Source organism: Notechis scutatus, chromosome 6 (assembly GCF_049901735.1).
Source record: "Notechis scutatus isolate UNSWTSFEM ecotype Mainland chromosome 6, rNotScu1.2, whole genome shotgun sequence".
Lineage (NCBI taxonomy): Eukaryota > Metazoa > Chordata > Lepidosauria > Squamata > Elapidae > Notechis > Notechis scutatus.
The window spans coordinates 73,077,750-73,090,728 of NC_142014.1; the positions used below are offsets into that span (position 1 = coordinate 73,077,750).

The 12,979-nt window shown below is 41.8% G+C and overlaps 1 protein-coding gene across 8 annotated transcripts in view; it reads left to right on the forward strand.

Annotated features, from left to right (window-relative positions):
• The window catches only part of SOX5 (SRY-box transcription factor 5), a 1,042,959-nt gene that overhangs the window by 747,209 nt on the left and 282,771 nt on the right, over positions 1-12,979 (forward strand). For 6 of the 8 annotated variants that reach the window (XM_087968772.1, XM_087968768.1, XM_087968771.1 and 3 more), the window contains one exon: positions 4,849-4,935. The exons of the other annotated variants lie outside the window; for them this stretch is intronic. In XM_087968772.1, the coding sequence (XP_087824898.1) occupies positions 4,849-4,935 (87 nt within the window). The remainder of the gene's footprint in view (positions 1-4,848; positions 4,936-12,979) is intronic. 8 annotated transcript variants of the gene reach the window in all.

The following is a 12,979-nucleotide window of genomic DNA, read 5'->3' on the forward strand; positions in this document are numbered from 1 at the left end:
GTGGTGGACTCCCATGGAAAGGATGAGACACAAGCGAGTGAACTCGGGATGGGAGTCCAGAGCAATTTCTAGTGCTCCCTTTTTATTGAGAATTTTACACATAGTAAGCATTCACATTGTGGATTACAATAATTAAACATAATACACAGAATTATTTACAATTGTCTGAGCTGCTTGATTGTTTCTGGTGTTTACTTTTAATTTCCTTGTTTTATCTAGGTGACCTTTAGGCAGGCATGTATGTATAAGGTCTTAGATTAATCATTACTCAATACTGGAGTCAGAGTTATTCCCACAATGTGGCCCTCAATGAAATAGAGTTTGACGCCCCTGACCTAGGTCATGGTTGTCCCAAGGATGCTTTTTTCAAAAGGCAACTAGACTACCCCCCTTTTTTTCTCTGAAAACATTTCACTTCTCATCTAAGAAGCTTCTTCAGTTCAGCTCAGTTCGAACTGAAGAAGCTTCTTGGATGAGAAGTGAAATGTTTTCAAAGGAAAACAACAACAACAATGAAGTCCAGTTGCCTTTTGGAAAAAAAAGCACATTTGAAACAATCTCACTAAAATACTGTATAATGTGGTACCAGTGAGTTCTGCACATTTCACCTATGATTTCAGGTTTAATCCCCATACCATGAACTAGCCAATGCTATCTTCAAAAAAAAAGAGAGGTAGCATCTCTTTAAAGGGCCAGAAGCCACCCCATCTTGCTTACTGTTATAAACATAGATGAGGAATATTTCTCCGGAATTGCATCTTGAGTTCCTCGTTTCTCTTATCTAAAGCCAAGATTTCGTCAATGCCCATAGATGATCTTGAAGTTGAGTGGGAGAAAGTGACAACCTACACAATATCCCATGCATCACACTTAAACAGGATTTGGACTGGTAATGGATACCAAGAACATGCAACATACAAATTTAGCGCAGAGCAACAATCTTGCACACACTTTCTCCATCATGAAAAATTCAAAGTTGGGAGTCAACAGATTGCAATTTTTAAATTTGGAAGGAACAAGGCGGAGGGGAATCAAATGCACTAGAAGAATAACATGTGTTATTCTTAATCCATTGTGTCATAATTTTCAAGTTCAAAATATGACACATTTTACATTAAACTTGGAGGTTGACTGCTTAACTCAATTTATTTACAAGTCCAAAGCCCTTCTCAAAATAAAGCTGTTCCAATTTCTTGTCACATGATCAATATATTTAGGCTGAGGATGCTACTGTGATCAAAGCCTTGAGAGAATTCGATATGGAACTATTTCGTAAGCTTACTCATCAATCAGCTTCAAATATTTCACTTTAAGCCACATTTGAGGAAAATACGAGGTTCATGCAGCAGGCTAAACAAAATAACCCTAGGATTGTTTAGCAGTTTGTTCCTGGTTTTTATCTGTCATTTAGTGTAGAGATGTCAGTTCTGAAAAACAAAACAAGGAAAACAAAATTAGACAGTTTAATCAACAATTTGTTGCCTGCGTCTCTCTTTCTTTATTGTTCTGTCTTGTCTTTCTGGAGAGGAAATTTACCAGCTGCTAATAACGTGCAGTCTCTAAGCTAGACAGTTCCTTTGAAAAGTTAACATATAACTCCCTTTCAGTCCCCAAGTAGGGCTGTTTAGACAAATACTGGCTGAAATTAGACCTGAGCACAGAAGTGGGGGATAGTGGTTAATGTTGTAAGATAAAGATAGCCACTGTGGCCATTGTTATTTAGATGGAACATACTGGAGCACTTATATTTTACTGCACTCCATTTTCTATCTGAATGCAACACTAATCGCGGGATTGAAAGCTATTATATTGTGAATCTTTGTAACTGCTGACTAGAATATACAATCACATTGTTTGGAGGTTGAATGTTCTGTGGGTTGTATTAGGTTTTGTACTTTATCATTGCAAGAAACATTTTTCAAAAGTTTTGTGGGAGAAGCAAAGACAGTCAACAAATTATGAATGATGAAACTGTTTATGGATAAAATGTATAAAATTCTAAACACTTTTAAGTAAGCCAATGTTTATCAACCTTGGCAACTTTAAGATGGATGGACCAACTCCCAGAATCCCCAGTCTTCAACTCCTACTATTACCCACTCAACATTGCAGCTGGGTAATTCTGGGAGTTGAAGTCCTTACAATCGTAGAGTTGCCAAGGTCGAGAAACAGTGAAGTAAGCAATGTACTCATTCTGCGTTGTTTACTATTTCTAGTCCATTTGATCCAACACCGAGAATCTAATGGTGCAGACTTTGTTTTAAGGATTTGTGGGGTTATTCTCTGTTTTTTTTTTAGCACACTAACTTAGAGAGTGTATAAATGAAATTAGATTCATAAATCTAATTCCCCCCCACTCCCATATTAATGGCTATTAGGTCAATCTATGGAATAAATTCATGGACAATAAATCTTCAATCGATTCCTGCCTGTTAGTCACATACTTACATTTATTTATTTAACAAATTTATATGGCTGCCCAGCTCAAACATAGGTGACTCCAGGCAGCTTTGTGTCAAGCACCTGGGGAAATCAGAAGATTCAGGCAGTTCAAATGAGTATAAAGTTTTATTGCAACCTTAAGCTCTGTACAAGAATCTGAGCTACTAAATTTCAAAGCAATTTGGCTGTAGATAAAGAATTCATGGTGGGCTGGACTTAGATCTTTTTCAGACATACAGTTTGGTGATTTGATGTGCTTCCCTGCACGCTGCGAGCTGCGCTCCCGTAAATCGTCATCAGCACACTGCGTGCAGAGAAGCAGCCTTTGAAACAGGCCTCTTTTCCTGCTTTTTTAACTGCAGCTGTGCCTCGTTCGGCAGCTGAAGTTGAAAAATCAGGAAATAAAGATCAGGTAACAGCCCAGGTGGGCAAAAACATCAGCAGTCATAGAACCGGTTCTATTCTGCTGCTCTACAGAGGTGGATAGAACCGGTAGAAACTAACCCCTGGAGACTTATGACATGTTTGACTCTTCCCTCCGGCTCAGCCTAGTCATCTCCTACACTTACAACATTTAAAAATCCTCCACATAAATACCTATAAACAACCCTGTCCCATTCCCCTATGGTAGCAACAACACAATCAAATCAACCACTTGATTGGCTCTCTCTCCATTTGTGTGGTACCCAGGCCCACTGACAAAAACCACATTTTTAGGCCTTTTAGAAAAGCAACAGGGTGTGGGCCAAGTGTACCTCAGGGGGAATGTTGTTCCACAGAGAAGAGGCCACCACCAAAAAGGCCCCTTTTGTAACATATTCTGCCTTCCCATCCTGGTGGGCTGGATATTTCCAGGTTGCAAGAATAAAAATAAACAAGGGAAGGTTAGATTGTCTTCAAACCTTGTTTCTGGAGGTATTAGCCTGGCCATTGGGGGAAGCAGAAAAATTAGACGCCTGCAGAGAAGAGCAACAAAAATGATGAAGGGTCTGCAGCCTCAAACATATGACAGCCATGTCTATCTTATTGAAGAAAAGGATTGACAGGACATGATAGCTGTCTTCCAGTACTTGAGGGGCTGTCACCAAGAACAAGGCACCAGAGATTGGGACAAGAAGCAATGTGTGGAGACCCAACCTAGAACTAAGGAGGAATATTCTGACAGTAAGAACAATTAATCATTGGAATAGCTTGCCTCCTGGAGTTGTGGATGCTCCATCAGTGGAACTAATTGGAGGTTCTTGAGAATAGACTGGATAATCATTTGACTGGGGTGGTATAAGGACTCTTGCCTTGAGCAGGCGGTTAGACTAGAAGATCTCTGGGGCCTAGATCAGAGGTGTCAAACTCGTGGCCCGTGGGCCAGATGCATCACACACTGGCCACGCCCACCCCCGGTTTAGCAAAGGGTGGGGGGGAAACTTGCGATACATCACATGACAACAATGTGTCATTGCGAGTTGGACACCCCTTTTCTACATGGACTTCATTTGGACTTGCCCTCTTGTCTGCAACTCTTTGAAGCAGCTGTAACATTTCCTAGATTTACCTGGATGCAAAAGGCAGAGCTTGGCCCCTCATCCGCAGCTCTTTAAAGCAGCCATGTCTTTTCCTAGCTTTGCCCGGGAATAGAACCTGGGAACAGCTGTAGAGTTGCAAACAGGGCCACATTTTCACACATTCTGAAGCTCCCTTTTCAAATATAATTCAAAGCACTGCACAGCCGGCCTTTACTATTCTGAGCTCTTTTTGGATTATTACTACCACTGCTGCACTTATTATTCGTTTGTTGTGAGTATGTTACAATGGAGAGGGGTTTGAAGAGGGAAAAAAAAAAAACCTTGCCACAGCATGCTTACCACCACACTATGTTTAAACACATTGTAAAGTGGATGTAATTGTAAACACACCGAGGGATATAATTACATGTAGCAGATTTAGTCACTAATTCTTTGCCTTGTTTTTTTTCCCCCTCTCCTCCCCCCCTGCCCTGTGCATTTTATCAACATAATTATATTTTTTTGACTGCGGGCTAACACCCTGAAATTGACAAGCATCTATTATGAGCAGAAACTTGTTCTCTAAATTGAAAAACAATATACGCCAGGTTTCTGTGTGCCCATTGTCATCGGGAAACAGCTTTGTTCAGAAAGAGGAAAGGCTAATGATTTTGAAACAGCAGGTGACAAAACAGCATTCTTTCTCTTTTTTTAAACCATACTTTCTCCTCTTATCAGTATGTTGATGAAATCATTATGAACTGGGGTCTGTGATGGGAATTGCACTTATTTTTAGCAGATAGACTTTTAATGAGTTCTATTGTGTTATCAGTCAGGTTGATTCCTTTTCTCTCTCTCTCTCTCTCTCTCTCTCTCTTCCTCTCTCTCTCTCTTTCTCTTCATTCAGAAACCCCCAGTATTGAAAAACTACTATCAAAAGATTGGAAAGACAAGCTCCTTGCCATGGGATCAGGCAACTTTGGAGAAATAAAAGGTAACACTTATTTCTATTCACGAAAGAATAGAATGCAAGAAAAAGAAAAGAAATTGGAGTGCAGATAGTTTTCAATTTACAACCGTTCGTTTAGAGTTGGAATTACAACAGCACTGAAAAAAAAATGACGAATGACCGGTTTTCACACTTACAACTTATATGCCAATAGTCGCATGATCAAATCCAGGCGCTTGGCTAACTGGCCTGTATTTATGACAGTTGCAATCTCCTATGATTACCATTTGCAATCTTCCCAGATGGCAAAATCAATGGAGGAAGCCAGATTTGCTTATTGACTGCATTATTCATTTAATAATTGTAATGATTTTGCTTAACAACAGTGGCAAAAGGGTGGAAAAATACAGAAAACTCGCTGAAAAACTGCCTTGCTGAACAATGGAAATTGTATGTTCAATTGCTGTTGTAAGTTAAGATCTACCTGTAAATATGATGAGTTGTATTAGTCATGTGTTTTTCACTTCATTTTGCTCTTCTTCATCTGAGATTAGGACATGGTAAAAATTGGCTTTATAGAATAGAATAGAATAGAATAGAATAGAATAGAATAGAATAGAATAGAATAGAATTCTTTATTGGCCAAGTGTGATTGACACACAAGGAATTTGTCTTGGTGCAAATGCTCTCAGTGTACATAAAAGGAAAGATACATTTATCAAGAGTCAAGAATTATAAGGTACAACACTTAATAATAGTCATAGGGTACAAAAAGCAATCAAATTGTCCTGTTAAAGCTAAAACTCTTGTATCTTTGTCTCAGCAGCTGTATAAATATGATAAATAAACAAATATAGACCCATTTCTCTATCTCTTTGCTGTCTGGAATGTTACTTAGATCATGGGGACTTTGCTTGTAGGCTTTGCTTCAAAATTTAATTGCAGGATTGAAAATTGGGGTAGAGGAAATTTCTTTGATCAAGATCTCAAGGTACTTTCCTGCTCTTAAAATTAGTTTCTCATCTTTGGAAGAAGACTTGTCCAAGGGGACAGCACATAAGTCATGATGGATACAATTTTATACACATACACACATAAATATACACATTGTATTTAAAACAAAACAAAACATAAAAACAACTTTTTACGAAAAAGTTTCTGGTAGATTGCTACTTTAAAATCATGCGCTGGCGGCTAGGAACGTTGGAATCAAATTTGTGAGCAACCAATGAAAATAAAGAAATATACATGTTGATAAGATTCAAAACAGCAGTCACCTTTTCAGGCATTTGCCAAGGCTTGTGTCCTAAAAGAAGACAAACTTACAATGCTCAAGATCCCTCTCCCTGCTGTTTTACCCTGTTAGGTTTCCTTTAATCAAAGGAGTATTAATGACAGCAATGAGGAGACATTGCAACCTCCTCTTGCATCCTGTTTTACTGCTGTAATTACTATAAATCACTCTTAAGTAATTGGCATGGCTGGTCTAATGTAGAGAAAAAGCTGTGAGAAGTGGACTAGAAAATCTCTGATGAGAAGCCTCTTACAGATAAAACAGTCATTTGTTTGTAGTCTGATTTTCTTAATTTGCTGGCTGAAGGCTGAATCAAAGAGGTACTCAGGAAGAGGAAATCAAGAGTCCATCTTAGAGTCCTGCTACAAGGATCTGGTTTCACAAGGGAGATTCATGAGATGCTGGAGAAGAATCTCAGTTGCAAACAACAATGAAGGGGGTCAAAGGGCAAGCATACCTCTGCAGAGCAGAGTATCTCCCCCAGACAAGGCCTAATTCCTCTCCTGACAACATTCTCATGCAGGTCCATTACTGACGACCACAACTGAGCCCAAAATTATAAAGTGAGTGTTGCTCCATTTTATAACCTTTCTTCCCAGCATTGTTAAGTGAATCACTGCAGTTGTTAAAAGCTGTTGTGGTTTGCCGGCAGCCTGTGCAGATGGCAGCGGAATCGGACAGTGGGGAAGAACGGGGACCAGTCTGGGAGTCTGGAGAGGACTCGGACGAGGGTCCTGTGTCCGATGCAGAGATGGGGCCAGGACCATCTGGGAGTGGGGTGCTGCCTCCGAAGCCTCTGGAGTCTGGCAGTAGCGAGGCAGAGGACCCAGGGGAACCTGTTCCCAGTGTGCATGTGCATAGAGCTGCGAGAAGGCGACAGCAGCTGAAACAAAAGGGGTGACTTGGGAGTAAGGCTGGGAAGTGATTCCCCTTCCCATAAGGGATAAAGGACAGGCAAAGATGATGAAACCTTTGCAGGAAGCAAAGTCGTTCGTTCGGTTCAGATTCATTCTTGAAGCTCTTTGTACTTCGGTTGGTTTTCTTTCTAGTTCATTGGACACTTCTGTTATTGGCAGCGCTTCACAGGAAAGAAAGGTGGGTGCTTATCTCGAGAGACTGTTTGAGATTGATTACCGGCTGGGAATGAAAATAATTCCCAGCATTGCAGTAAAACAAGACTTGTTTTTAAAATAAGCATGTGCATAATTACAGTCTTGGAAGCCTTGGTCAGAACAAAAGCTAGTAACATGGTTGCTAAGTGAATCTGGCTTCCCCATTGACTTTGCTTGTCAGGAGGTCGCAAAAGGTGATCCCATGACCCTGAGACACTGCAACCGTCGTAAATATGAACCAATTGCCAAGTGATTTAATTTTGGTCATATGACCATGGGGGTGCAACAACAGTCTTGTGAAAAATGATCATACGTCACTTTTTTCAGTCCCCTTGTAACTTCAAAAGGTGACTAAATTGTAAGTGGATAAGATAAGTTGTACCTAAAACTGCTCCTTGGTTAGAACAGTGCTATACATTTATTTGGTTTGCATTTTATGGTAATCCTATTGTCTGTGTGATGTGAATTTGGTGAAACACATTGCATGGATGGTGCCAAGGGATTCTGGAAGAGAAATTCTGAAAGTTATTTATTTATTTATTGTCTGCTTTATCAGTCAGAGGGGTAGCATATAAATTTAACAAAAAAATAAAATAACATTTGGATAGCTGCCCACCTTACAACAAACTCTGGGCACCTTCTAATCAGAAATCAAAGCAACATTAAAAACCATATTAAAATGATAACAAAGCCAATGGATTAAAAACAAAAAGAGGGTTGCAGAGTGTGTGTGTGATGCACATTAAAAAAAAATAACAGGTGGAATTTCAACGGCCTCTTAAAGGAAAACTGTACATTTTCACTTGCATGAGAGCAATGTGTTTTGCTCCTGGTATTCATGTTTTCACGGATCGATTTTACCGGTTAATAGAAATGATCATGAGCTGTGGTGGCACAGTGGTCAGAATGCAGTATTGCAGGCTAATTCTGCCAGCTGCCGGGAGTTCGATCCTCACCGGCCCAAGGTTGACTCAGCCTTCCATCCTTCTGAGGTTGGTAAAATGAGGACCCAGATTGTTGGGTGGCAATAGGCTGACTCTGTAAACCGCTTAGAAAGGGGCTGTAAAGCACTGTGAAGTGGTCTATAAATGCTGTTGCTATCACAAACATATTATAAAACAAAATACATGTTACAAAAAATGAATCCCATACCGTATTACAATTTATGCGGTCTCCATAATAAACATCGGGCAGTCCAATCCTATCGCAATCATGGTAGCAATCCTAAATCTGCAAGACTGCCAACTTGATTGCTTATGAAAGTAAAAATATAATATCTATGGTGAAATATCTGTCGGAATGCTCTTCTTCCAATACTAGCTTTGGATCTCTGTGTGAGGAAGCTGAACCAAAAAAAAAAAAAAAATCACTGTAAACATCGTCTGTGCTGAATTTCACAAATTCATGAAGTGAGAATTCTTAATCAAGAACATATTCCAAGTGTATTAGAGAAGCTCTGGAATTTCAAACATACAAGGTATCAAAACTCACTTGATATGTTGTATATTTCTCCCTGTCAACATATATATACACATTTGGGATTGATTCAGAGCCTTGTTTCTTTCAGAAGAGCAAAGTCAATGATGCTAGCTCTGGTTTATGTTGAGTCACTAATAATGGGCATTTAAGCACATTATGCTACTCAGGGGTTGTGTGTGTCTCCTTTGTCAAATGGAGCCTGGCTAGCATTTTTTGGTGAAAATTATTGTAAACATGTAGAAAAGGCTACCTGTTTTTAGCAAGCAGCACAAATGTACGAGATTCTAGCTTTTCAGAGGTGATCCTGAAATTGTGGCATCAAAATTCTCCTTCTCTGGAAATTCAGTTGGCTTCGTCATTTTGCAATACAGGTAGTCCACAACTTACAACCACAATTAAGCCCAACATTTCGATTGCTAAGTGAGACATTAGTTAAAGCAAGTTTTGTCCCATTTTATAACCTTTCTTGCCACAGCTATTACGTGAATCATTGCAGTTGTTAAGTTAGTAACACGGTTGTTAAGAGAATCTGGCTTCCCTATTGACTTTGCTTGCTACAAAGGTTGCAAAAAATGGTCACAGGACACTGCAACCATCATAAATATAGTATAGTAGTAACTGTGAGAGCAATCTCAGAATCCTAGTGGACAAACATTTAAATAATGAGCCAGCCGTGCGCTGCAGCTGCCAAAAAAAGCCAACACAGTTCTAGGCTGTATAAACAGAGGGATAGAATCAAGATCACGCGAAGTGTTAATACCACTTTATAAGGCCTTGGTAAGGCCACACTTGGAATCCTGCATCCAGTTTTGGTCTCCACAATGTTAAAAAGATGTGGAGACTCTAGAAAAAGTGCAGAGAAGAGCCACAAAGATTATTAGGGGACTGGAGGCGAAAACATATAAAGAAGGGTTGCTGGAATTGGGTATGTCTAGTCCAGGGGTGGGCAAACTTTTTGGCTCGGCGGGCGCATTTACTTTTAAAATTTGACAGACGGGCCGGGTCAGCACAAGATTTTTGGGAATCGCCCCCTTCCCCCTTCTTCTCCTCCTTCCCCTCCCCTCGGAGGCCCCTGAGTCAGGAGTTGCTACTGCCGGCACAGCTCCACGCGGCTCCAGTCCCACATTGCCTCGGAAAGGGAAAGGCAAAAAGGAAGAGCCGCGGCGGTGCTTTGCAACGGCAGCAACGGCACCGGAGGTTCAGGCTCAGCGGCTCCTGGTTTTGCCTTTCCTTCCCAAGGCAACGTGGGACTGGAGCCGCGCGGAGCTGCGCCGGTGGTAGCAACTCCTGACAGCCCCAACTGGACACCTGAGCAGAGCCCGGGCAGAACTGCCTGTTGCTGCTGCGGGCGCTGCTGCGGGCATCTGGCTGCCCAAGTAAAGAACCGCACCAGCTCAGGGCAACTGTGAGGAGCAAGAGGAGAGGCAGAGAGAAGGAGGCAGAGAAGGAGGAGAGCACCTGGCCAGTTGGGGAGGCTTCTTGTGCTGCCAGTTGGGGAGGCTTCTTCTCCGGCTCCACTCTGCTTCTCCAACATCCGGCGCTGCCCTGTTCTGTGCGCCGGCTGCTCGGACTTGCTGGGCCTGACACAGAACAGGGTGGCGCCGGATGTTGGAGAAGCAGAGCGGAGCCGGAGATCATTAGCCGCCTCTTCGCAACACAAGAAGAACAGGGTGGTGCCGGACCATTGGAGAAGCGGAGCAAAGCCGGAGATTAGTAGCTGCCTTTTTCGGCGCAGAAAGCTTCCCCCAACCAGCCGCCTGGTCTCCTCCTTCTCTGCCTGTTTGTTCTGTAGGGCCGAGGAGGAGGAGACCAGCTGAGAAGCACACTGCCAGGCGGGGGCCACGCAGCGCAGGGCAACACGCCACCACCCAGCCCTGGCGAGGGAAAGCAGTGGGCGTTCCTGGGCGGTGGCCTTGGCCCCGCTACCAGGAAGCGGCTGCCCAGCTCCATGTTGTGTGTGCAATTTTTGGCGCGCGGCGTGGGGTCTCTTTTGGCCGGCCCCAATTTTTTTTCAGAGAGGAATATTTTTTTCAGAGGCGGGCCGTATTAAAATGACCAACGGGCCGGATGTGTCCGCGGGCCGTGGTTTGCCCACCCTGGTCTAGTCTGATGAAAAGAAGAACTAGGGGTGACATGATAGCAGTCTTCCAATCGCTCAGGGGCTGCCCCAAAGAAGAGGGAGTCAAGCTATTCTCCAAAGCACTTGATGGCAGGACAAGAAGCAATGGATGGAAACTAATCAAGGAGAGAAGCAACCTTGATATAAGGAGACATTTCCTGACAGTCAGAACAATTAATCAGTGGAGCAACTTGCTTCCAGAAATTGTAAATGCTCCAACACTGGAAGTTTTTAAAAAGATGTTGGATAACCATTTGTCTGAAGTGGTGTAGGGTTTTCTGCCTGAGCAGGGGGTTGGACTAGAAGACCTCTAAGGTCCCTTCCAATATTGTACTCTATTCTAAATATGAACCAGTTGCCAAGCATCTGAATTTTGATCATGTGACCAGGGGGATTCTGCAGCGGTCATAAGTCACTTTTTTATGCCGTTGTAACTTTGAATGGTCACTAAATATTGTTAAAAATGTTTCTGCTCGTACCAGAAATTAGACTTAATATATTGTTGATTCAAGTTTGTATATAGCTTTTGGACAGAGCTGAAATCAAGTGATGTTCACCAGAGTTTTCAGAGTCAGAGATACAGAAGCCCACATCTGTTCTGCTAACTCTGTATAATATGTAATTGCCTTACCTTTTCATGTAGATTCTGGTTAGCTAGAAACTCTAACGATCAATTTCATCCAATTGTGATCAGTTTTGTCTTGGACAAAATTCAAAATTTCTCTAACTCCAGATTTAAAAGAACACAATGCAGGCAGAAATTCTGGTTTTAACATGCCTAAACACCATCTATTAAATCCTTGTTAGTTTAGTGTGTGCTTGGAAGGTGTGGTTCAAAGCATCAGCAATGGATATTTAGATCAAGCAGTCTCTAGTATCTGACAGTATTTACTTTGCCCTAAACTAAAGATAGGCCATATGGATTTTCTTCCAGTTTTTTTTTTTTAAATCCACTTTTATAACTGCCAATAATGGATTAAGAGAAATAATCTGTTCAGTGACACTATAGCTCATCAGTGTCTATGAATTAAAGACACATGTTACATGGATTCCATGTATGGATTAAAAAGGATAATCTGTTAGGTGACATGCAGAATCATGAGATAAAGAATCTAGGCAGAATCTGTCTATGGGCTGGAATGGATAATTCAATTTAAGTAATACCAGACAAGTTGGAAGACCAAGAAAGTAAGCATGATTGGGGGTTAGGGTGAAGGGGGCTCTTCTCAATTTAGGAAGAGTAATCAATTATGTGCTACTTTAGGAGCCTGTCATCTGGAAGCTAGAATCAAAGGTCTGAAGGCTTTGGCATGATCTGCTTTTAAAGGAGGAGAAGCAGAAATAAGGAGGCTAATCAGTAGGATAACGTTTTAAGTTTTAAACCTTGGGCTAATGCAGCTCAAATGCTTTAGAAGCAGCAGCCCCTTTGCAGATGTGGAACTATTTAAGGTCTCTTGCAGTGAGATGGATTCAGAACTACCAGGCCTCTTTGATTGTCAGCCTTGTTCTTTTTATTTATTTATTTTCCTTTTTTTCTGTTGGGAAAGCAAAAAAAAAAAGGGGGTGGGTGGGTGGGACAATTTTGCACAATGATGTCATGCCCTGTGTGATGGCATCATGCCTTCTGTCAGGAATTTACCTAGAAAACAGCCAATGTATTTATTTAGTCTGAACTAAATAAAACCATGAAGAACAGGCCCAACTGAGACTAGGTTTCTTCTGAATCAGGAACCACATGCTTCCAAGTTCCAGTTCAGTGGTGGGATTCAATTTTTTTTTTTTTTACTACCAGTTCTGTGGGCGTGGCTTGGTGGGTGTGATGTGGCTTGGTGGGCATGGCTTGGTGGGCATGGCAGGGGAAGGATACTGTAAAATCCCCATTCCCTCCCCACTTCTGGGGGAAGGTTACTGTAAAATCGCATTCCCACCCCATCCCAACTAACCTGCTTTCCAGCTCCGTTCTCCTGTGCAAGGCAACAAAAGAAGACCCAGCATATCAGCTGGGACTCGGGAGGCAGAGAATAGATGGGGAGCGGGGCCAATCAGAGGTGGTATTTGCCAGTTCTCCAAACCACTCAAAATTTC